Below are 24559 nucleotides of genomic sequence, written 5' to 3' on the forward strand. Positions count from 1 at the left end.
ATGCCATTTGACCAGTACCTCGACCAGACCAATATCACCAATGCCTATGTCAGTACACTCGTCCTGTCAGCTGCTTGAAAGAGCATATCACAATTGCTGATCACGTGATTGTTGTAGGTGTCCGGTATGAAGGAAGACTTGAATGCTGGAGGAAATGATCTGAATTATTTCAATGTGGCTTGTGAGTATGCATGTGTCCCAGTCTCCTCGGTCATTCCCCCGAAGCTGATTTGTAACTTTCGGATCTTATTCAGATTATACCGCCTGTACGTGCGATTCACTTGCCCGTTGGGATCGAGCGAAATGGCGCGCAGGGGCTCTCGAGATTGATGGTGGATCGTTATTTGCAGATGTAGTCGGTCAATGGCCCTTGATTGCCCTTCAATCGAAGCCGCGCTTGTAAGCATTTTCAAACGCTGTGTAAATGGAAAGCGGGAGCGCTTTCTAACGATGATACTCTGGTCACAGAGCACCCTACCTCTTACCTACAATGGAGATTATCTGGGCGGTGTTGACGTTCTGTCAAGCAAGAGTAACTAAAGTGTGGCATCTGTACATCATCCGAGCGTTATTGGGATTCTTCTCCGCGCCAAGTTTCGGGGGCACTCATCTTGTCCGTGAGTCAAGCGTTTCTCAATAAAGTTGAGTTGAATCGCGCACTGATGCTTGATTTGATGCTATTCGACTGAGGTAGTCGGATCGTGGTATAAGCAAGAAGAGCTGTTCAAGCGAGCCGGGGTATGGTTCATGGGTAATTCGGTCGGACAGATGTTCTCGGGATACCTTCAAGCGGCGGCTTACAACAATTTGAGTGGAGTGAATGGGTACAGTGGCTGGAAGTGAGTCCTCAACCATTTCTCCCTTTGGTTTATCGACATGAATACGATCTGGGAATTTATTGATGAAGCTTCGGGTACAGATGGCTATTCATTATCAACGGGATCATCACTCTGCCAATATCGTTCCTTGGTTTTGCTGTCTTTCCAGGATTGATCAACAGTCCGAAGAAATGGTATTTCACCGAAACGGAATTCAGTTTGGCCAAATCCAGATTGAGCTATAATCAGGGATCAGGCGATAGTGGGGTGACTATCAAGACTGTCAAGAACGTGGTGAGGAAACCGATGTTCTGGATCTGTGTAGCAACATACATGTGAGTATCTTCTAGCTCTTTCTGCAGATTCTCCGTGACAGTCAGAGTTACCACACGATACCCGCGATCTTGAATGACGCTACGCTGACAATTAATCTGCACATTGTAGCTGCATGATTCAAGCGCACTATTGGGAAGGATATATGGTCTTGTGGTTAAAAGCCGACACAAATTTATCGATCAGTCTGATCAACATTTTACCCACTTTCAGCTACTTGATCTCTGCGCTGTCTTCTTGGCTGGGCACGACGTTAGCTGGTAAAGTCAGTAGACCAGGTCTGTGGACCTTCCAAGCGGTGAGCTACAGTATCACGTTCAATCGATCTTGTATGTGTGAGTGAAGGTCATAAGCTGACGTGGTCTGCACGCAGAGCTGTTCGGTCTTCTCATTGATCTTGATGAATATCTGGAATATCCCCAATGGGCTGAAATTCTTCGCATTTTATTTTACCGGGATTTCCGCAATGGCCTCTCCGATCTTTGTAAGTATGACTCACACAAGTACTCTTGCACGACCTCACTTCAGTAGTGAACAAGGTGCTGGAGTTGAGTACTAACAGTGCTTTTTCGATGCGGGCAGTATTCCTGGATAAATAGTACTATGCGGGATAATCCTGCTGAAAGAGCGTTAATCATTAGCACATGTATGACGATGGGATACTGCACATATATCTGGGTAAGTCGCCTCTATACTGAGTTGGCTATCTGCCTGCTGGTGCAAAGCTAATCGAGCGATCTTTCTCGTTGAACTTGTAGGTGCCACTCTTCACTTTCCCTACGGTCGAAGCGCCGCGGTTTCGTCATGGGTATCCACCTTCACTGGTATTTTCGGTAGCAGAGTGGGGATTGACCTTCTTTGGGATGTGGTATATGGGTGGAAAGGCTTTGCAGGGTCCCGATAAGGGCGAGCCTGCTTCTGAGCAGAGCTCGGAGGGAGTTAGGACTCCCGAAGTAGAGCAGAAGGATCGGGAATTGGACGAACTCGCGAGCACTCAGGTCATTGCGAAGGCACATAGTACTGCCGTGCTATCCTAAGTCAGGTGGCGGACGGGACTTGGTAGTTTCACACCATCAGCTGGATGCGAGGTCATATAGTATAAGGTAGATAAGGAATCAGTGAACACACGTTGGATTAAGCATACTTGATCGGATGTATCCGCTATTCCCTGTCTGTGCGCGTCTGTGCGTGTGGTGAGGGTGAAATTTGGCACGTCATATCTCACGATCTCAGTATCTTCAACCATAAAAAGTACCCGTTATCGTATCCTACTTTTGTCCCCTTCCATCTTCATCGACTCGATACTAGTAGATATCATCTCTGTCCTGGCCGTGCTTCCCTTTAGCGGAAGGGTTTTGTGTGTATATAAAGCTTCTCCTTCTCCTTGGCGTGACAAAGGGAATATACCCTTCTTATCTCTGGACCTCGAAACCGGCAGCAGTCACCCCCTTACCCCCTTTCCAACCTTCTGAATTAGCCAACAAAGTGAAAACAATCTGAAGGGGTATAGACACCTTCCGGGTCAGGAGGACCGCATTACTCGACTTAATAATTTTTAAGCTGGGGTCCCGTTCATCGCCTTGGCTACCAGTTTTTTTCAGCCGGGATTTAGCATATATAGCTTCCCCACTTCCAGGGTCATCACGAGTCGGTCGCCATCAGAATACACCAAGTCGATGATTCCCGCCCTTCGCGATGAGTATTGTCTTCAATTTGCAAGCTGTATCCACCAAATCAGTGGAACTGTTTACCCAAGCTTCGTGCGACCAGATCTGGGATGGAACGGATTTTACCACTTGTTTTGTTGACCGGTACGTCTAGGTATTCCCCTGAGCGTAGAACATCGGTCTGACTAGTCGCTCGGACATTCATCCCCTAGGTATATAAATAACATACCCTTCGTTATCATCGGCTTATCAGCAGTGTATATCCTCATTACAACTTCGGTACCTCGGTATTTCCCTTCACAGACTTATGCTCCTGTTACGACAGACACCCTCATTTCGCCATCTGCCGCGTCCGATCTGGCTAAGCTCGAATCGAATGTGATCTTAGATGCTGTCGCTTCAAATCTGCGGATACCCACCAAAGGGCAAGGAAAGGAAAAATTGGCGGATGGGGAAGCTGAACAGGTGGTCAAAGAGTGGAAGAAGAAATCGAAACGAGCGGAATCGAAATGGAGGAGATTACGGTTCTGGGTCGGTATTGTGGGGGCTTTGGCTTGGTTTGAGTTGGAAGTTGCCAGAGTTGTGATAGAGGGCAGTTGGCGTGATGTTGTGTTTCCGGTGAGCTTGGCATGCATTGCAATTGGGCTGCACCGAGCTATCAAGCTGATCTCGGTGTCGTTTTAGGGATGGCTTGCTCTGATAGCCTTGATCCCATCGTCTCCATTGACAGCTATACTCACCATACACATCCTGCCCTCGCTCATCGCATTTCGATCGAATATCGTGCAACCTCATACTTCTACCCTGAGGATAGCAAGCGGTATAATTGAGGTTGTTTACTGGATAGCTATGATTAGTCTACCGTATTCGGAGTCCTTGGACAGATTGCTGGAGAAAGGATTCTCACAAGGGGGCGGCTCGTCAGGCAGCTACGGAGAGAAACTACCCACTCACTGTGAAGAACCCACTTGTAAGTCACTATTGCTACCGAGCAAGCCTATTCAGTGATCTAACAAAACGCGTCCAGCTGTGTTTGCCCGAGCAACCTATTCCTTTCTGCTTCCCCTACTGTTCAAGCACTACTTCAAACCCATCACTCTTCAAGATATACCCGCGATCAGGGAAGATGATTCCGCTTCATCTTCACTTGGTGCCTTCAGAGCCTACAGAGCTAGCAGGGATAAGACACATCTAGCTAAGACGGGGGAGAAACGGGTCAGGAATCTAGGCGCCGATCTATTCTGGTTTTTCTCGCCAGAACTGGCATACCAATGTGTGAGTCAGGGAATGGCTGTCGTCGTTTGATTCCCTTCTGACCCTGTCCTCGACAGATCTGGGCTATCATCTTTGTTCTCTTCCAATACCTGCCTCCAACGGGACTTCGTCTTCTGCTTCAATTCGTGAAAGAAAGGGAAACATCGAATCAGCCCAACCACGTAGCGGTCCTCTACGTAGCGATGATGGCAGGTGGGCAAGTGCTCAGTGTCGTGCTTATGGGTCAATCACTTTTCATTGGTCGTCGACTATGTATACGACTTCGAGCTATCATCGTCTCGGATGTCTTCGCCAAGGCGCTCAGAAGGAGAGACCTGTCGGGCAACGTGAAGAAAACCAAAGTAGATGTCAACGGTAAAGTCGTCGAAGATCCCGAAGCAGCAGCAAGCGAGGGTAAAATCGCCAATCTCGTCTCAGTCGATGCCTTCACAATATCGGAAATCTGCGCATACACATACTACCTTGTGTCCTGCCCCTTCGCCGTCATCCTTAATTCGATACTCCTCTACATGACGCTCGGACCAGCTTCTTTCGCAGGTACCGCTGTTCTGATCGCTCTTATGCCACTTCAAGGCCTTATTGGTCGACTTTACACAATCTACCAGAAACGATTCATGGCTGCTACGGATGCTAGACTTGAAACCGTCACTGAAGTCATCGCACACATCAAATTGATCAAATTCAACGCATGGGAAGATAAGTTCTTCGAGCGCATGGGGCTCACTAGAAAGAAGGAGTTAGGTGTTCTAGCACATCGATTTGCCACCACTACACTTTTCCAGATCTTCGTATGGGGCACACCAGTCCTGGTCACCGGTGTCGCCTTTGCCGTACACAGCATGGTGCTCAAGCAGCCTCTCACCGCCGACAGAGCATTTGCGTCTCTGATCTTGTTCAACATGCTCAAAGATCCGTTGGCATTGTTTCAAGACACGTTGACAAGATTGCTCCAAGCCTACACTTCTTGCGTGAGGATACAGGCGTACTTGGACGAACCGGACACACTCAAATACCGTCAGCTCTCTACTCCTCGACCTGGAGAGCCAACGATCGGCTTCAAGAATGCTGTTCTTGGGTACAGCTCGCATGAAGATCTCAATCAATTAGATGACGGCGATGCGGAACCGTTTGCTTTGGGCGAATTGAACCTGTCTTTCCCTGTTGGAGGTCTGAGTATCATTGCTGGACCTGTCGGATGCGGAAAAACAACTCTAATACTAGGTCTGCTGGGAGAGGCCATGTTGCTTCAAGGCAAAGTGTTCATGCCTGACGATCATGCCAACAGGGATATATGCCCGATTGACCCGTCGACAGGTCTTGCAGACACCGTCGCTTACTGTGCCCAGACCCCGTGGCTGATTGGAGCCTCCATCAAGGAGAACATAGTTTTCGGAACCAAGTGGGACCAAAAGCGGTATAATGACGTTGTCGACGCATGTGCTTTGAGACGGGATTTCGAAATATTCGAACTGGGTGACGAGACCGAAGTAGGAGAGAAAGGGACCACCTGTTCCGGAGGTCAAAAAGCTAGAATCGCCCTCGCCAGAGCGGTATACTCTTCGGCCAAAACGATCATCCTGGACGACGTCTTGTCCGCCGTCGATGCTCAGACTGCCAGGCATTTATACGACAACGTGCTTCAAGGTACACTGATCGAAGGTCGAACAGTCATCATGGTCACCCATCAAGTCAATTTGGTAGCGCCAGCTTCGAAGTTTGTGGTGTTGCTCGAAGATGGTCAAGTAACGGCATCTGGCTCACCGACCGAACTTTCATCAAACGGATATCTGGACTTACACGAAAGTAGTACCAGCTCTACACCGACCGCAAGCTCTTCAGCTGGCTTCCCCCCTACTCAACCAGTCGCCGACGATCTCATTGAACCCGTATTAGACACTGAACCTGCCGAAATATTGGAAGTGCAGAAACAAGCCGATGTGGACAAAGCCGCTGAGACTACCTCGGAGGTGAAACTGGACAAACAATTAGTTGCCGCCGAAACATCTGGGCAGGGTATGGTAGGATTTGGGACATATTGGCTATACTTCAAGTCCATGGGAAGTGGTCTGTTCTGGTTCATCGTGATCTTCGCTTTCATCGGATCTCAGATACTGCAAATTGCGAATAACACTTGGATCAAGGAATGGGCTAATTCGAACGATCGAGCTTCCTCCCTCTTACCATCTGTACGAGAAGCTGCTCAGCGGGAACTTCATAACCAATTGACCAAGCAAAGATCCACCTTGTTCTATTTGACAGTTTACTGGGGCATATCGGCTTGCTATGTCCTTGCGGTAGCCGCGAGAGTAGGAATCACCTTCTTTGGTGCTTTGACGGCGAGCCAGGAACTGTACAGCAAATTAGTAAGAAGAATCCTAGGTGCCAAGATGCGGTTTTTTGATTCAACGCCATCGTAAGTCTTGCTCACTTCATCGTTGCCTTTCTCCCTTCATCGTTACGACGTCCAACGGAGAATAAGGACTGATCACCTCGGTTGAATTATAGAGGCCGAATAATGAACAGATTGAGCAAAGATATGTCGTCCATAGATACTGAAGCTGGTGAAAGTGAGTATTGCCATCATGTGAATACTTGGAACTCAAGCTGATTTGGTGCGCCAGTCTTGATGTATTTTGCCAATTCGTGTCTCTCGGCTGGAGCAATTCTGTTGGTTGTGACCGTCTCCACTCCTGGTAGGTCATGGTCAAGCGAATCTGAGAAAAGCAATGCTGACTCCTTGAGATAGCGTTCCTCCTAGCCCTCGTCTTGATCGTCTTGGCATACTGGATACTCGGGTCGCTGTACGTGACTACGAACAGGGAGATCAAGCGAATTGATGTGGGTCACCTCCAGATAATACGCTCCTGGTGTAACTTGATGCTAAATCATTGGCCGCCCGTAGAGTGTCACTCGATCACCGATCTTCATTTCGTTCTCGGAGGTTCTTGTCGGCATGTCTACCATCAGATCCTACGGAGATAGTGCGAGGTTCCTGAGGAAGTTGTTCCAAGAGATAGACCAGAACACGTAAGTGCTTTTTTGACATCGCTGTCAAAAGAACAGGAGTTGATCAATCGCTTTGAGTACAGACGATGTTTCTGGTACCTGTGGCAGATAAATCGACTCCTCAACAACTTTTCAAACTTCATTGGAGCGTTTGTCACTATCTTCGCGGCTGTTTTCGCGCTGAGAAATCCGGACATGGATGCTGGTGCAGTTGGGTTGTCGATCACTTATGCTTGTAAGCTATCTCGCCCATGCCCTTCCACCTCCTTTGCTGTTCTACCTCCCACCTTGCCTCTCCGCCCTCTCCTCCCCATTCACGCCCCTCCTCTCTTGCCCCTCGCCTCTCGCCCCTGCTCCTCGCCCCAAAGCCCGGTCCAATTTCGAAGGGTATGTTTCGCTGATAGCACATTGACTCACGGTAGTGTCATTCACCGAGTATGTCCTTTGGGTCGTAAGGCTATATGCGGCCAGCGAGATGAGTATGAATAGCGTGGAGAGAGTGGGTGAATGTAAGTACGAACACTGAAGTGCAGCTTAAGTTTCTCCGTGCGTATACTGATGAAAGATACATAACTAGATCTCGAGCTCGAGGTAGAGGAGGAAGAATACGCGAAAGGAATTGAGCCTCCTGCATACTGGCCATCTAGAGAAGGAAGCGTAGTAGTGGAGAATCTGACATGCAAATACGCGCCTCAGGTAAATCATCCACACATGTGACAACTTCTACATGGTTCGCCACTGACAGCGACTTATTTGGTAGCTCGAGCCTGTACTTCAAGGTGTTTCTTTCACTATTGGACCTCGAGAGAAGATAGGTGTTTGCGGTAGGACAGGTTCTGGTAAAAGCAGTGAGTATCATCCGCATGCTTTCTGAGGATATGTGGCATCGCCATGACTGACGGTATTCGCAGCTCTCGCACTGTCGTTCTTCCGGTTCTTGCACCAAGATGGAGGGAAGATCACGATAGACGGAATAGATATATCAAAGATCAGCCTAACTGCCTTGCGATCGAGGCTGACGATTTTACCTCAAGGTGAGTTGCACAGTAATCGTCTCCTGGTGAAGATCTGGCCATCGCTGACGGAGATGATTCGATTCGAAAGAGGCACAACTGTTCTCCGGCACTGTACGGGATAATCTCGATCCATTTGACCAACATGAGGACTCGGCAATCTGGGAAGCACTTTCTCAATGTGGACTAGTCAATAGATCGAGATACCCCTCTAGAGTAACCTCGAAGGCCGACTTGACATCCCTTACACCCACCAAGAAGCTATCTACGCCAAGTAAGAAGACACTCAGAGGTCAAGCTAGCGTCCGAAGTCTGATGAAAAAGGTGGATAAGAAGTTAGAGACCCTTCAAGTGGGTCAAGACGCGGCTACGGATAGAGAGGAAGGAGAAGAGGAAGAAAGAGTGATGATAAGAAGTCTTGATGAGAAAGTCGCTGTTGGCGGAAAGAATTTCAGTAAGCTCGGTGATAGTGTTCGTTGTCAAACGCGGGCTCCGCTCATCAGATGGGTCTTCGCTTAGGTCAAGGTCAAAGACAGCTTCTGGCTTTAGCACGAGGACTTCTCAAATTACGCTCGTCCTCATTCTTGATCATGGATGAGTCAACGGCGAACCTCGATCATGCGACCGATGCGACGATACAAAGTGTGCTGAGATCGGAGATGAAGGACGTGCAGATGATCGTCATTGCCCATCGGCTGATGACTGTTTGTGGACTTGACAAGTGAGCATCGTTGTTTCCATGTGAAGCTGAGAAAGGTTTAGTGAGGAAGGTTGATTGCTGATGTTATATTCTAGGATACTGGTTCTGGACCATGGGAAAGTAGTAGAATTCGGCACGCCATACGAGTTGATGCAGAAGGAGAATGGCTCGTTCAGGGAGCTGTGTAAGCAGTCCGGAGAAGAGTCCCAGCTTCTAGAGGTGAGCCCGCATATGCAGTGGATTCGTTGAGGTCGGCGCAGTAGCTGATACGATGGTCTGTGGCAGCTTGCGAAACAGGTTCATGAGTCCAAAGGTGGGGATGCTACGAGCACAGCTTAGATCTAGAGCAGCGGATGCGGATGAGGATGCGGTCAGATCGGATATAAAAGTATAATGACGACATGCATAGAAGTCCAATCGTCGGGATGCATCGAACAGGCCACAATGCTCTTCAATCGGACCGTCAGGGATCTGCGAAGTATCGTAGAGCGCCTTCGGGTGTAAGCAATGCAGCGGAGCTTCCGCAGACGAAGAGAGTCGGTCCGAAAGTTGCGTCATTCAGTATGACTCAGCAGAGTTCAGTACAGCTTGCAAATGATGTTGTGCAATCTCGAAATTCGATACCACCTAACACAAGCTGAAAGCTGCCAGGGATGCTGTAGTCAAACAACAAGAGATGGCACGCATCACTCAAAGTTTGTGAAAAAAAAGGACGGACCGAGGACGCCAACATCACTGGAATGGAGGACACTGAGTGGGGTTCTGTTTCACCTGATGTCCTGTACACAGACTGTGCTCTTCGGACCGACGGTGGAGGGATAGTACCGGATGACACTGTGACGACTCAAAGGTCTCATCTCCTGGTGAAAGGACCGTACATCGAGCGAAAAGAGACTCAAAACGGTTCCCTCACCCACACATACACCTCGGACCGAACATCCCAAGATGACAAGGGACCGTCCTGTAGCTTATGGATCGCTTTGGATTATGGTGAAAGGGTTGCTTCCTCGGACCAAACAGGGGCACATGGAGAAAGAAGGATAAAGGACCGCTGGTTGCATATGGGTGTCATACCTCACACGGAAACAATGATCGAGACACGACTGTCGTCCCGAGAAGGTATAAATACAACTAAAAATCGGCTGATCCCCATGAGGGTAGTCTGACCACTCTCCATCTAGCTCAGCTCAAGTCTCTTGTTAGACCGCTCATGAAAGCCATTTTAAAAGTAAACATACAAAACCAATAACAATTCCCCAAGATGCCATTTCCCACCACTTGCACCGATATCCACAACCCAAATCCCTGCCGGAACCTAAACAGCGAGAAAAGCCCCAATGAGTCCTGTAAGTCTCTCTGACCTTTTCAGAAAGAAAATGATTGATATCGCTGACGGTCTGTGAACATGCCCGCTGACCCCGAACGAACAGCCTCAGAACCTTTGAACCACTTACAAGCCTTACCAGCTGTAGAGCTTCGTACAGCCCATCAACAGTGGTTTTCTTCTTTGACTGTACTCATGGATCAACTTAACCAAGCAAGGAGTTTTGCAATGGACTTTGATATGGGCGGTACCAGTATGGAAACGTCCGATGTGGAGCCGTTGGAAGCGAAGATCCAGCAGACTAAGGAGGAGATTTGTAAATTGGAGAGCGAGATGAGGAGAAGAAGTCGAGGTGGATGGCCGTTGTGGTCTAGTACCTCGGTTGAAAAGATCGCCAAGACGAGCTGTCTTTGAGTGAGGGATATATATCTCAACCCAAATAATGTCAAGTACCCATAAGATACCAAAATATTGTATGGTCCAGTCGTAGGTGCTCACGGGACTCCACCTGCTTCGTTGAGAGACTTGCATCATGGGTAAAAGTGTTTTGAGGTATATGCATGGGCTGTCGACTTTAATGCTGGCAATACATGCATAATGCTCTGACCATATAGCTTGCGACCATGCATAGTCTGTCTGCTGCTAAGTGATCGATTGAGACCCTCATCTGGAATTCCGCCTCACAGCCACAGAGGATCTCGGACTTGCCCGATCGCGACGAACATGCTTCGATCGTTGACCGCGTTATCCGGTCTAGTCCATCGGTTCATTTGTTGCTGCTTGATCACCACTTTACGATAGGCTAGCATCCAACCGTTGAGTGGGCGTACTTGAAGTAGACGCCTTCGACATGAGTGCAGATCGTAGCCTGCCGAGGAAAACATCGACTTTGGTCATTGGCGGAGGACCAGCGGGACTGGTCTCGCTGAAATATGCGGTCGAGTTTGGTGAAAGATGGTCCGAGGGAGAAGAGCCGATCTTAGTAGAGATGGAACGGGAAATAGGAGGTACTTTCAGGTCAGTCAATGGTCCCACATCTTGAGACTGGCAAGCAAGAAAGACTGATTCGAGATTAACTTGGCGTACAGGTGGAGAGGATACGAGAATGCGGAATTGGTCAGTAGTAAACAATTGACTTGTTTCTCCGACTTCCGGTGAGTCTGGCTAGGTCCATTATCGGGTCCTGAATTTTGAGTGTTGACACCTAGACCAGAAGTCGTGCAAGGGCTGATCTTGACTGACCTTGGAACCGTATCAGGTATCCCTTGTCCGCACCCGATCATCCCTCTTTGCCCAACTTCGTGCAATACCTCAACGACTATGCCAATCATTTTGGCATCTCACCGCATATTCACACTTCTACCAAAGTGGTCTCTCTAAAGTACCCCGAGGATCCGAAAGACGGGTACAAGCACTTGGCCGTCCTTCACCGTGTCGACCCCGATAGACGTCCAATCGGCGAACCCATCGAGATTCTAGCTAAGAGGGTGATCATCACCACTGGTCTTCACGTCACGCCCAATATCCCTTCGATCCCTGGACTAAACACCGAGCCTAAATCGCCCAATGCGCCAGAATGGATCCACTCGTCCTCCTACAAATCGCGCTCCCAGCTAGAAGGCAAAGAAGTGCTGATTCTCGGAGCAGGAGAGACGGGCATGGATGTAGCTTACGAGTCTATCATGGCTGGATCCAAGAAAGTCTGGCTCGGAGTCAGGAATGGGTTCTTATCGTTTCCCAAGGTGCTCAATAATTTCAGAGTATTAGGATTCACCTTCAATGGGAATTTACCTATCGACGGACTGATCACCAACCTGTTCGAAGACACGTACGTGCATAAATGGGTCGCGCAATCGCATTTGAGGTGGTTCATCTCCGACTTAGTTATCAAAAGGGTGTTATGGGTATTGACTGGGACCATGGCAGGATGTAATCAGTGGGCAGGCGAACTACCACCGGAAAGACAAGGTCGAGCCTATGTCTTTCTGAACAAGTCTGCAAAGGCAATGCAATTTATAAATCGACCTTTCTACAACCTTTCGCCCCTCCATAAATTGTTCGCGCATTATATCGATCCTCCACCACCTGCTAATCAACCTTCGATCGATATCGTCCCTTTCCCGAAGGAATTCGACCAGGATGGCCAGGCGATCTTCAATCCTCCTCCGAACCACCGCGAGAAGGAGACCGCCTGGAAGACGAAGACGTGCAAGCCGGATTTGGTAGTGCTGTGTACTGGGTACAAGCAGAATTGGGAATGGCTAGGTGAAGGGTACCCTCGTGGTCCAGAAGAATGCGACATCAGAGGAGTGTGTAGTGCGAAAGACCTTTCGGTTGGTTTTGTTGGTTTCGTCAGACCTGGAGTCGGTGAGTTTTCACTGATCCTCCTCGTTATCGTTTCTTCAATATGCGCCGCTGCTTGATGCATAGCACGATATGACTTACTTTATCAACGATTCTTGATGGGACAGGTGCTATCCCACCTATAGCAGAGATGCAAACGCAACTACTGCTCCTTCTCTCTCAAAAGCGAATACCGATACCCACTTCGCCAGAGACTTACCACCTATTGCATTCGCCGACTTCGCGTATCCAGTACGGTGTAGACCATTCTACCTACATGTCAACGCTGTCAAAAGATATAGGCAGTTCGCCTGGACTGTTCGAGTTGTGGTGGGAGTATGGCTGGTTCGTGCTCTTCGTTTATTGGTGAGTCCTGAACTGTGTCTGTACCTCTCATTGCATCTTACTTAATCTCAAGGTCCAGCACGAAACAGTCTGTTGACAGTGCTTTTTCGCATACGTAGCTTCGGAGCTGCTTTCCCCACTTTCTATCGCTTGACCGGACCATTCAAATCTGAGAAGGCGAGAGGGATAGTCGAGACTGAGATTTGGGAGACCATCCAACGCCGAGGGTTGTTAGGTAATATCTTTATGGGTGTCATACCTATGGTGAGTATCGAATTTCAATTCGTTCTCATAAATGCGTCAAAGGAGATTAACATCGGCCATAGGCTTTCTACGCTGTCATCAACGTTACTGCTTATCTTATCGAGAAGACTTGGCTCTTCGCTGCCCCTCTGTTCGGTCTACCTCTGCCGCCAGATAACCTTATGCAGGTAGGCTCAACTGCCAAGATCAAATCCAGCTGAGCATGTTGACAAGCATCGAAGCGCAACTACGTCCGAGGAACAGAGTGTATAGATGCGAACCGGATAAAACAATGTATCATGTCTGTATGCCTGCTATGAATTGATACAAATACAAATGTATAAACAGCTACATCAAGCCCTTACATTATACACAAATGACGCAAATGACGCAACGGGGACTAGCATACCACTTTCAGTAGGTCAACGCTCCTAGCTGTAGACTAACATTATCGGCAAACCCATCAACGTTCGCCTTCTTCGCTCCGATGATATCTTCATCATCAGCTTCATCCCCACTATCCGACCCCCCATCCTCCTCATCATCATCATCATTGTGACCACCGAACCCTCCAAAGCCACCTTCGTCGTCGTCGTCATCATCATCATGATCGATATTCATCATCATACTAGCTATCTTATCTCGCTTTGCCGCCGCACTGATCGCCGCAGCCGAAGTGGAAAACGCTCTCCGTTTCCCCTTTCCATGATGACTCCGATGACTCGATTTCAGGGAGGGAGGGACTGCTGATCCGGGTCTACTGGCTGATTTAGGTCCGGTGCCATTGCCAAGGCCGCTCGATGGACGTCGCTCGGTAGCTTCGGTAGGTCTGACCCATCTTTTCCACCATTTCCCAGCTAACAATTTGATCTCGTTATCCAGCGAAAGATATTCGATGTTTCGTATGACACCTTGCCAAGTGACCAAGCCTTTAGATAAGCAGTGGTTGAAATGGTCGATATCGTGCCTGTGCTCATCACTACATTAGCCCCTTGTTTACCCTTGCTTCCCCTGGTTGCAAATGCAATTGAGCAAGAGAGCGGAAGGTGGGACGGAAAAGGGAGCCAAGTTCAGATCCTTAGAAAACACTCACCAATACAACCAATGTAAGATAACGCCAAAACTGGAAGGATCAGGTAACGGGACATATAGCGCCTTTGGTCTATCCGATCTGGTGGGCAAGACCTTCGCACCTCTGATCACTGGCGATTGAAATATGAGGCGGCCTTCCTCGTCCCTCGGAGGTGGATTGGCCATATGAGCAGCTTGCGAGTTGAGTAGAGTGCGGAATAAGACGGATTGAGTTGTTAGGTAGTCCTTGTGCAAGGGAAAAACGAGGCATTGCTATATAATGATCGTCTGGGCTTAGCATTCCTTAATCATAGCTTGACAAGGGGGAGTCTTTGAGAGATGCCTGGAGCATGATGTGATACTGCAGCCACGCGCGACATATAGAGCAAAGGTTTGGCACATATGGGAAAAGGTCGACCCGGGAATGATACTCACTTCAAGTTGATTGCCTCCAGGCAGACTTCCTCTCCTCGCGCCGTTCCCATCCCGCATGCCCTCCATAGTTGTAACACTACTCGTCAGAACGTCAGGCTGGGAGTTATGCCCATCTGCTGCAGCCGAAGCATTCTGAGCGGCCGCTTGTATCGATGCGGCAGCGGAGGCCGATGTCGATGGACCGAAGAACGAGTCTCCGGGTTGAGTGGGCAAGCCGAGTCCAGCATTGTTAGCCGTCTGAGGTACATGAGGCTGGGTGGAGTGTTTCTGATGAAGAGGCGGTATAGCTGTCCGGGGTGTTGATGGGATAGCAGGTGATCGTGAGGTCCGTTTGATCGGGACGACTAGACAAGTCGGTCAGAACGTGTCTTCAGCATGGGATCTCGGTCGGGAGGTTTATAGAAAAGGACTCACTAATATGACAATCTGCAGAATGAGGGGCATACCAGTATTTACTTGCCAGCTGAATCAGTTTCTTGATTACAAAGTCCTTGGGTATTTCATCCAGGCTGACTTGATACGCAGATTGTTTACCCTTTCCCGCAGCGTTGCCGTTCGGAGTAGGGGGTTGAGGCAGAGCGGCTGATAGGGGAACAGCGGGCGCTGATTGATGATATCGTATCTGCTGAAGATGAGGATGCGGATGCGTGAACGATTGACCGGTTCCGGGTGGCGGTGATAACGGGGCTGATATCAATGGGATTGGTGATGGGTATGGCGGTTGTCTAGATGACGAGGAAGCTGAATGTTGTGGGGTGAGTAGACCTCTCATATCTGATGAACTACCGACCGGACCATTCGGTATAGCGTTGCCGCTTGGCGTACGAATCATCCTTGGAGGGAAGTCGGGTCGCGGACCTCGACGATGGGACATTGACATAGATCCGGGTGAAGAAGCTATTCTTGATGCTGAGGGAGAATGGAAAGATCGTTTCGGTGTAGTGTTCACATCTTCCAAAGGTTCTTCCTTTACCCCAATATCGAATAAAGGTGAAGATGGCAACGGCACTGGAGTGCGAGGCTCATCTTTGACTGTGACCAATCCTGAAGGCGTCATACTGGGCGAAGATGATGATGATGCTGATGATGAGAGGAGTTTAGCTGTTTGAGGGACTGTATAAGGAGAATGATTGAGTCTGCGCGCGCTGCGAACAGATGATGCGGTTGATGAGGAGGCCGATGTTGAGGAGGCAAGTCTCAGCGGTACAGGTCTATTGTTCGGAGTCGAGTGGGGTATGGGATGACGAGGAAGGGATGCGGAAGTCGAAACAAAAGGCGAGAAGCTAGTTGACACTGGCAAAGATTGCCCACCGAATGGTTGTGTGTATGTACAGGTGTCTGCTTCTGAAGAGGGTGTGTCAAGGGCGTGTCCAGTGCCAGTACAATTATACTGCGGGTCAGGCGGTGATATGACTTTGGTGTTGTGGTTGTTTCTGTGTACAAATGATGGTGAAGAAGCCAGTACTCTAGCTTGATTGTCCGTTGATGTGTTGAGATTGCTATTCACAGTCGAAGTGGGGGAACATTCTCTTATGGGTGAGTCTGTAGCTACACTAGCATGTTGAGATGCTGAGAATGGTGACTGTGAGGAGGCGGCTACCGGTGATCTCAGTACTGAACCTTGTTGTTGGTTATTTACATTTGTACTTGTCCCATCTTGAGAAAGCCCAAAATTTGTCAATAAACTTTGATCTCGAGGTCGTTCATCTTCATCGAGATCCATCAATTCTTCCTCCAGCTCTCCTTGTGCCCCTGCTCCTGCGGACTGTCCGTCGGTAGCCGTGTCGGCCTCGGGCCAATTCTTATGGCCTGGGATTCCGTCACCTTGCCTGAAAAGACTGGTTTGTCTGTTCATGATTTCATCGATTTATCTGTTTATTCGTTAGGGCAAAGGGCGAACAATAAGGATTGTTGATGATAGCCACGTGGTGATTATCCACTATGATCGGTTAAATTCTCCGATCAACCCTTTTTATTCGGAGGGAAATGATTGGGATCGTCCGGAAAGTATCCTGGATAACCTGAATAACCTGAATATTTCGATAAACTCTAAAAAGAACAATAAGCATCCTATCTCTCATCTTCGATTGAGGCGTGAATGAACTCATATATTTTGTCATACACTACGTATACTCACTTCTGGAATCCCTTTTGTTCCCTCGAAGCGGATACTAGCTAGATCCTACAGGACCAGTAGCCTGTGACCAGTGACGCCCGTTGCCGTTCGTCTTGAAGAAGCTAAATGAGCCAGTCCCGCGGGAAAAGGAGAAGCGAGGGCCGAGAGGATACAGTCGTTAATTTAACTATCCTTCCATCGGATCATGAGGCTTCCGTGGAAATCTAATCACCTTTTTTTGAGAGAAGCGAGAAAGGATCTCACCGAGAACACGGTGATTTTGTGTGCGTTGACAAATGGCAACAAGTGAGACACTAACACTTCCGATGCCCACTTGGCGGGCTGACAACAATAGAGCTTTCACAAAAAGCAAAAACCGAGAAAAATAAGCTGACGACGACGCCGTCTAGTGGGCGAAGTTGTCGGAGTATAACAGACGCACTGGTACAGGGAGAGCGGGGGATTGAGCACTAATGGCCGCACACTAAGTTGCTGACGCACAGACACGGACTAAAACACCTTTCCGGTGACTTCGAGTTCTGAATCTCCCGTATTCTGGTGTATGTTTTCCGCAAAATCCGGTTGGACCTTCTGCAGGTCGTACGAGTCAAACCAGCAAACTAGTGACTTAGGGTGTTCGGAGAGATCTGATACTATTTTAGACTGCTATTGTTCTTTGGACAAGACTATATTTTTCCAATAGTGCTTCGGAGTATCGCCCTGTGACTTCGGGCGGATCTGAAATCAGTCTTCGGGGATGGTGTTGATTCGTTTTTCCGACTGCGCACAAAGTCACCTGGAATGTTACCGTATGCGCGGTGCAGGGTATAGCTGGCCTTGTATCAGGACTGTTACGAGTGATAAGTCGATGCACGAAAAAGGGTGACTCAGGAAAATCTGTTTGTTCTTCTGGAATCTCCGAGTCTCCAAGCGGTTTCCTGAGCTATGTCGGACTCGTCTGTTTGTATATTGTCACTTCGATCCCGGGTATGAGGTGCTACCGAGATCTCGGATGATTCGAGTGGATTGTAATCGCCGACGGGCCGTTGCTGCCGATGTTGTCGGCTTTTATTTGATGTACCGTTACCATGTACTGGAATCCTTGATTTCCGTGGAACACAAAATGTCTGCTGTTCCTGGTTGACTGGACAGTAGAGGAAGAGCGTTCTGCTCTGAAGTAGGCTCGACTTGTGAATTGAAACCGTCTCGAGGTGTACAGTATTCTCGTTCTGATTCAATGTTGGAATAAGTGACCTCTGGCTCTTGGTTATTCCTTCAGCTGGCGTGCTTTGTATGTCTGTATGTTTAGCACCTGCCCTTGAGATGGTTGGGGGATTATCGAGTCGTAAAATGTTCTCCAGTGAGTGTGGGCAGATATCGAGTCTGAGAGGCTTGTTGTACGAGTACGAACGAACCTATCGTATGCGAACCAAATCAGTCATCAGTATTGCTGGTGTCAGTGACTTCCACACTCTCTATCTTATATATACAATTCATAGCAGCGTCGAATTGAGATCATCCGTGATCAGATAACTCATGCCCACCACACTCGCTTGTTCGACATACATGCGGTGGGGCGAATGAGCGGGATCGCAATCATGGCATGTGAAACGCCACTCGACGATCTGGATTGACCGGTGAGCTGAATGAACGAGGGTAGTGAGGGATGAAGATAGGGATCTATATAGCAGATGAGATGTGATCGAATTCATACCCCTCAGTCTATTATATCTTCCATCTTCCATCTGCCACACGTATACGTATCCCGTGTTTCATACCGGCTGAAGCCGCACAAGTTGCCACGAGCACGAATGACTCCACTCTCCACTCACTGGACTGCCTCGTCTATTCTCAACGAATTTAATCGTCTCTTCTCGAAGATTTAATCCCTGGTCGCTCGTCGATCTGTATCCTGAATAAATCAATCTCCGCCAGGAACGATATTCACATGAACCTTACTTCTTGCTTTCTCTTCTTTTCGAGTAGCTGAGACACAGAAACTAAGCCAGGTATCAGCCGGAAACACGAATGGAACATGGACATGGAACAAGTGCACAGTGCACAGTGCGAAGACACCGTCCTGATAGGGATTTACGGACTGATTTGTGCGCGGCGCAAAACGACCGAGGGGGTCACCTTTCCAATCGTTTCAAAATTCACAGTCCGACCAAAGAGTCGAGAGCGAGTCCAGTCTCGTGACGTGAGACGTGAGAACAGGGTTGCTGTCGCTGTCGCCGTCGGCTATCGAAGGTAAAAGCGACGCAGGTGATGTAATCTACTAGTCGACTCTACCGGTCACTTGTGCCTGTACTACGGCCACGCCTCAAATTAGAGTGTCTATCGAGGAACGGGTGTGTTGGATTGGTGACCTGACGGAACGGGATCGTCGATTCGGCGAGGCCTAGCTTCAGCTTCTTCTTCTCGAGAGGTCGACGTCCTTGATGTTTTCGTTGATGTTGATGTTGATGTTGATGTTGATGTTGATGTTGATGTTGATGTTGATGTTGATGTTGATGTTGATGTTGATGTTGATGTTGATGTTGATGTTGATGTTGATGTTGATGTTGATGTTGATGTTGATGTTGATGTTGATGTTGATGTTGATGTTGATGTTGATGTTGATGTTGATGTTGATGTTGATGTTGATGTTGAACGAAGATACTGTAAGCCAGATGACGAGACCTGCAGTGTGCAAGGAGAAATGAGAAATGAAAATGTTTATGGTATATCAAGACTGGACGCTGGAAGGTCTGCTACTGTTCAGTACAGAAAACACTCACATGAAGTAAACTAAACCAACCATAGTCGAGCTGGAGGACTAACGACTCAAATTGACAAAGGAAGGTTATGTTGATTGGGTGCTGAAACGGAACAAAGGAAGACGAATTACCGTACTCTATCAGAGCGTACAGTATCTCGTTGATTATGAGTATGCTATGATATCTCGACATTTCAAAACCGACGCAATCTAGCACAAAGGAACTACATGTTGAGATGACGAGATCATATACGCAGGAAACCAGGAAACACCACTGTCATGGCCTCATCATGCGTAACACAGTATAGCATAGGTCAGTTCATGTTGCTGAGCCTGCATCACGAGAACGAGAAACTGATAATTGTTCCGGTCCGAATGACATGCATTTTGGCGGAAGACAGTAATAGAGCAATGAAATCCTTCTTCTTGTATCTATTGCACTTGATGTATTGATGCAACCGTCCTCTAAGTCAATCTCAAAGGGGGTACTAAATGAATCTGTATTCCTATCAATTTCCAGCAGTCGTCCTTCCTATAGCTTTCATAGCCCCCCCTTCTAAGACCGGCAACTGCCTTCCTCCTTGCGCAGGCGGATCCAAGAACCCAGCTCTGATAAGCCACGCCAAATAAAGTCCAATCTTATCCTGGTCTACTCCTCCCGTGGGGTTCTCCCCATTCTGGGACGCAAGTGCTTGAGCATTCCTATCATCCATCTCGGCGCTCTTCGTCGAAGTCGGGAGATCATCAAGTACGAAGTGCAGGAGAGGGAATAAAGCATTATCTTGAGTCTCCAGGACGTGTTGTTCCAATTTAGTTCTCCACAAGATGTATTCTACTTGTTGAACTTGGTACCCGTAGACGGAGAGCGATCCTAAGAGATCGTTGAAGCGTATTTTGGGGTGTCCGGTGACTTGGGCAATGGAGAATGGTCGATTGGGTAAAGATGAGATAGCTGCAGAAGAGGCTAACAAAGCTACGTGGTCCACTGGACAGACGTTGAGACTGTTGTTTATATCGGGGATCAAACCTAATTGGAGGCATCCCTTGACCATTCGCCACAGGAAGTCGTCCGTGTTTGTGACTGTGTAAAGGAGATAAGGGGACAATGGCAACGATGAAATTAGCTCAGTCCAGTCCAGCCCACGCTATCCCAGTAGTCCAAGCCACCACCGCACGACATGATATGAGGGAGGCAAGGTAAGACATCAAACTCACCAGCAGTCTTGGAATCACCCAAGATATACCCCGGTCTGACCGTCCATCCGTTCAACCCTCTCTTCGCAGCTTCCATGATCAACCTCTCACAAACCCATTTAGTCTGTCCATATCCACCTTGTAAGCCCTGCGCGCCCGCAGTGAGATCATCCGATTCCGGGACACCATTTTCGCCATTCGAAAGCGCTTCATCGGACTTGGCAATGAAAGCTTCATTATCCATCACAGCAGTCGAAGAGATGAAACTGAATTGTTTCGGCTTGGATTCCGTACACAGTCTCAAAGCCGTCAAAGTCGAGATAACGTTGGCAGCTCGAAGTTTTGGGTACGGGTATACCCAATGGACGATCGCTCCATTGTGCAATACAGAATCTGCTTCTTGCGAGATCCTCTTCCATTCTGAAGCCGACAAGCCGAAATTCGTTTCTGCTAAATCACCAACGACAGCTTCGACCTTTCCATGTTTGACCCAATCGTCGTCCCACACGCCTCGGCCTTCTCCTGATTCCCTCAATCGTTGTAGCCCCGCTTCAGGTGATTTGGCTCTGACTAGACAAATGACTTTGGCAACTCTCCTTGAAAGCAGGTCTTTCAAGATGAACGCTCCCAAGTATCCGGTAGCTCCAGTAAGGAAGACTGTTAATTGCTTGGTAGCGAAGTCGGCAGGGAGGGGTTCGAAAGAAGCTGGTAGTTCTTTGACGAGTACTGGTACGTCCGCTGCGTAGTCGATTTCTCCAGGAGTATCCGCTTTACCGTCAGCCGCACCATCTGCACCGCGCAAATCGGAATTCCTGAGTTGATCCACCTCGGCTGCCTGGCCAGCTATCGTGGGCTTGTCGAAAACCAAGCCAAGAGGAGCATTCACTACGAAGGTCTTCCTGATCTCGAATATCAGTCGAGTAGCCAAAATAGAATGTCCGCCCATATCAAAGAAGTTCTCATCAAGAGCAACCTGGGGTGGTGGCGAAGGCAAAAGCTTCAACCATATATCATGTATAGTCTTCTGGGTCGGCGTTAGATCCGCGTTCGCCGCTGGAGTTGGTGCGAGAAGGGTGGTGTCGGGGAACGGTAATGCTGGTTTATCGATTTTACCATTCGGGTTCAAGGGAAGCTTTCTCAAGGGGAAGTATACCGCTGGGACGGAATAAGATGGTAGCTTCTTTTTGAGGTGTTCTCTGATGTCTTTGATCAATCTTCGATATCTCTTGACGCCCTTGATCATCTCTGTCTTGAGATCGGCAGATTCTTCTTCACCATTCGCCTCGGAGGAACTCATCAACCCGTCTAGTTCGTCGCCATCGATCGGCACAAAGTAAGAGACCAATACTTTCTCTTCATCTTTATCTCTTCTTACCAAGGTGACATTCTCACGGACCAACGGATGTCTCGAAAGGTGGGTATCAATTTCACCCAATTCAATTCTAAATCCTCGGATCTTGATCTGGTCATCCGCCCGACCGGTACATTCGACTCTGCCATCCGGGAGATATCTACCCAGATCACCGGATCGGTACATCCTATCCCTAATACCGAACCAATGTTTGGCTGCATCCGGATTGGACTTGACTAGGGTATCCTCTCGCTTGAGCTCGGATCCAAACCAATTCGTAACGAATTTCTCAGCGGTGGCTGTGGGGTCCAAGTATCCTTCTGCTAGACCACCTGATCGTACATAAATCTCACCCATCTCTCCAACTGCGCAAGGGACATCTCGATCCGTCCGGTTGACGACAAGTAGTTGAACATCGATCATACCTTGACCAGCGGGAATGAGGTCTTTCTGAGTTGACAAGAAGGAGATATCCTCGTTTACACTGGGTATGGCGAAGTACGATACCGCTCGTTGAGTCTCGGTCGTACCGTACATGTTGATGATGCACACATTCTTAGCTAGAGCTTGAAGACGCGTGCAGTCTCGCTTGGTGAGAACATCCCCAACGAAGAAGGCGTTCTTGAGCGTAGGGATCTCTCGAGTGGCTTGGGCGGAAAGCAGTTGACCCATCGCCGGTGTCAAGTGAGTGACGGTGACTTCGCTGTCGGCCATCCATTCTGCCAATCGCCCAGGTGTTCCAATATCATCGGCAGTGGGTACGTGAAGCTGGGCGCCCAAGAAGAGGGGTGTGAACACTGACGACAGACAAGTCAGCCGGTGAGATTTATAAGCAAGCAGCTAACTCACTATCTCTTTGTATCGGATCATGAGCGATACCACTCAACATGGTATATTTGGAAGTTTCGTTCAAGCCGAATCGTTTACCCATCCAAGGGAAGAAATGCGTCAGACTGTAATGTCTACCTTTGACTCCCTTGGGTATACCTGTACTTCCCGAAGTAAACGACAAGGTAGCTGGAGAATCTGGACCAAGTATGACTCCAACAGGAGTTTGAGCATGTTGCTGATAAGGAGATAGGATATCTTCTTCGCCCGATCTGGAACCTGTCACTCCGGTCTCGGTGAGTGCGATGGCAGGAACGAGTAATCGAAGATTGAGGTTTTCTTTGATGTAATCTGAAACTAAGGGCGCCAGTACTCCCGCACTTGAGATGATGAGTAATGCTCGAGGTGTAGAAACAGATAAGTATACATTCTGCCTTGAAGGTGGATATGCGGGGTCTGTACGAGGAGAGATTCTAGTTAGATGATGCCCAACCAGGTATCTAGAGACACAAACTCACCGACAACCGAGAAGACACCACCAGCCTTCAATATACCCATGACACAGACTACCATCTCCACGGACCTCGCAGCATACACCATGACAACTTCTCCTCGTTCCAACCCGTTCTTCAACAGCGCATGGGCGACTACGTTGGAAGCTTCATCGATCTGTTGATAAGTGAAGATCCTCCTTCCTCTCGAGGGACCATCCATCATAGTCTGCCCAGGCGCTGGCTCGCTTTGCACTACACATATCCTATCCGGGTGGGCTTTGGCGTTGGCCGAGAAGATATCAGGGATGGCACCAACGAACCCACACCAATCTAAGTCTGCCGTTGGGTCGGGCAGAGCTTTGGCTTGAACGGCTGTACGAAGTGGTAATGAGCCAATGGGGTGAGATGGATCTTTGGCTGCTGCTGAAGAAAGCAACTGTAAGAGCGATTCCAAGAGGGAAGTTATTCTAGATTGAGTGAACAAGAGGGAGTTGTAAGCCAGCCTCAAGTATAGAGGCGCAATCGCACTTCGAGTGGCAGGGACATCGGTTGGTGAAGTAAGGAGGAACAGAGTAAGATCCGTCGTTAAGGATGTTGAAGGGTCGGATTGGACCTGAGTCGAGTCGAAGAAACGGACTCGGAATAAAGGTCCTTCAGGCTTGAGATGATCGACTAATGAATGTATAGAGACGATGTCCTCGGAGGCTTCCGCTTCTCTCTCCATTATCTGTCTAAGCACATCGAAGAATGTGTTCTCCACTGCGATGTCCAACTTGAGCAATAGAGGATGCGATGTTCCGTTCGCAGAGGTACATATGACCATCGATGGATCAGGGGTGTACCTGAATAAGAGAATAGCGAAGGATGTCAGGAGTATGTGATAGGGTGTCGGCAGACCCGAAGAAGGGAACAAGGTTGAGAATTCGTAAGTGAGTTTCCCGAGTATGGGGGCGAGATTGGCGGGGATGGGTAATGTTTGGGTTGACTCGACCAGCTTATTCGGCGCTTGAAGAACAGAAGGAGTCAGCTCTGTTTCTGATAAGGGTCGCATACGGCGCATATCATCTTGGGCAGGAAGAGCAAAAACATCGGAAGGGGAAGCAGACACTCACTAGGTCGGGGATAGTCAGTTGGCAAAGCCAGACTGGGCAGAGTACCTAGTCTCTTGCTCCATCTATCCAACCGTTGTTTGAGGTCATCCCCATTCGGGGCGCTCTGTGTTGCAGCCATGATATTGCTTGACTT

The 24559-nt window shown here is 48.7% G+C and overlaps 6 protein-coding genes across 6 annotated transcripts; 4 read left to right on the plus strand and 2 right to left on the minus strand.

Moving 5' to 3' along the window:
- Window positions 1-2188, plus strand: I303_106224 (uncharacterized protein; the record flags this gene model as incomplete). The annotated part of the gene is made up of 10 exons (XM_065969333.1): window positions 1-48; window positions 118-181; window positions 255-399; window positions 469-617; window positions 695-839; window positions 920-1153; window positions 1263-1449; window positions 1525-1635; window positions 1734-1829; window positions 1910-2188. 10 exons carry the CDS (start codon window positions 1-3, stop codon window positions 2186-2188), a joined length of 1458 nt encoding a protein of 485 aa, XP_065825405.1.
- A 658-nt stretch (window positions 2189-2846) lies between these two features.
- On the plus strand, window positions 2847-9151 carry I303_106225 (uncharacterized protein; the record flags this gene model as incomplete). The annotated part of the gene is made up of 18 exons (XM_065969334.1): window positions 2847-2962; window positions 3031-3436; window positions 3503-3788; window positions 3846-4093; window positions 4150-6506; window positions 6599-6660; window positions 6715-6786; window positions 6840-6931; window positions 6996-7120; window positions 7183-7334; window positions 7522-7608; window positions 7677-7795; window positions 7860-7947; window positions 8011-8133; window positions 8204-8566; window positions 8632-8833; window positions 8908-9031; window positions 9098-9151. 18 exons carry the CDS (start codon window positions 2847-2849, stop codon window positions 9149-9151), a joined length of 5076 nt encoding a protein of 1691 aa, XP_065825406.1.
- A 1066-nt stretch (window positions 9152-10217) lies between these two features.
- On the plus strand, window positions 10218-10550 carry I303_106226 (uncharacterized protein; the record flags this gene model as incomplete). Its single annotated transcript, XM_018409527.1, has 1 exon — window positions 10218-10550. The coding sequence occupies one exon, from the start codon at window positions 10218-10220 to the stop codon at window positions 10548-10550; it is 333 nt and encodes a 110-aa protein (XP_018261800.1).
- A 436-nt stretch (window positions 10551-10986) lies between these two features.
- I303_106227 (uncharacterized protein) lies at window positions 10987-13288 on the plus strand (the record flags this gene model as incomplete). The annotated part of the gene is made up of 6 exons (XM_018409528.1): window positions 10987-11153; window positions 11225-11290; window positions 11395-12503; window positions 12608-12845; window positions 12944-13088; window positions 13151-13288. The coding sequence occupies 6 exons, from the start codon at window positions 10987-10989 to the stop codon at window positions 13286-13288; spliced, it is 1863 nt and encodes a 620-aa protein (XP_018261801.1).
- A 193-nt stretch (window positions 13289-13481) lies between these two features.
- On the minus strand, window positions 13482-16428 carry I303_106228 (uncharacterized protein; the record flags this gene model as incomplete). Its single annotated transcript, XM_065969335.1, has 4 exons — window positions 13482-14034; window positions 14161-14411; window positions 14574-14917; window positions 14988-16428. 4 exons carry the CDS (start codon window positions 16426-16428, stop codon window positions 13482-13484), a joined length of 2589 nt encoding a protein of 862 aa, XP_065825407.1.
- Window positions 16429-19956: 3528 nt separating this feature from the next.
- I303_106229 (L-aminoadipate-semialdehyde dehydrogenase) lies at window positions 19957-24544 on the minus strand (the record flags this gene model as incomplete). The annotated part of the gene is made up of 5 exons (XM_018409530.1): window positions 19957-20528; window positions 20663-22789; window positions 22842-23276; window positions 23339-24319; window positions 24427-24544. The coding sequence occupies 5 exons, from the start codon at window positions 24542-24544 to the stop codon at window positions 19957-19959; spliced, it is 4233 nt and encodes a 1410-aa protein (XP_018261803.1).
- Window positions 24545-24559: the final 15 nt, after the last annotated feature.

This window comes from Kwoniella dejecticola, chromosome 7 (genome assembly GCF_000512565.2).
Source record: "Kwoniella dejecticola CBS 10117 chromosome 7, complete sequence".
Taxonomy (NCBI): domain Eukaryota; kingdom Fungi; phylum Basidiomycota; class Tremellomycetes; order Tremellales; family Cryptococcaceae; genus Kwoniella; species Kwoniella dejecticola.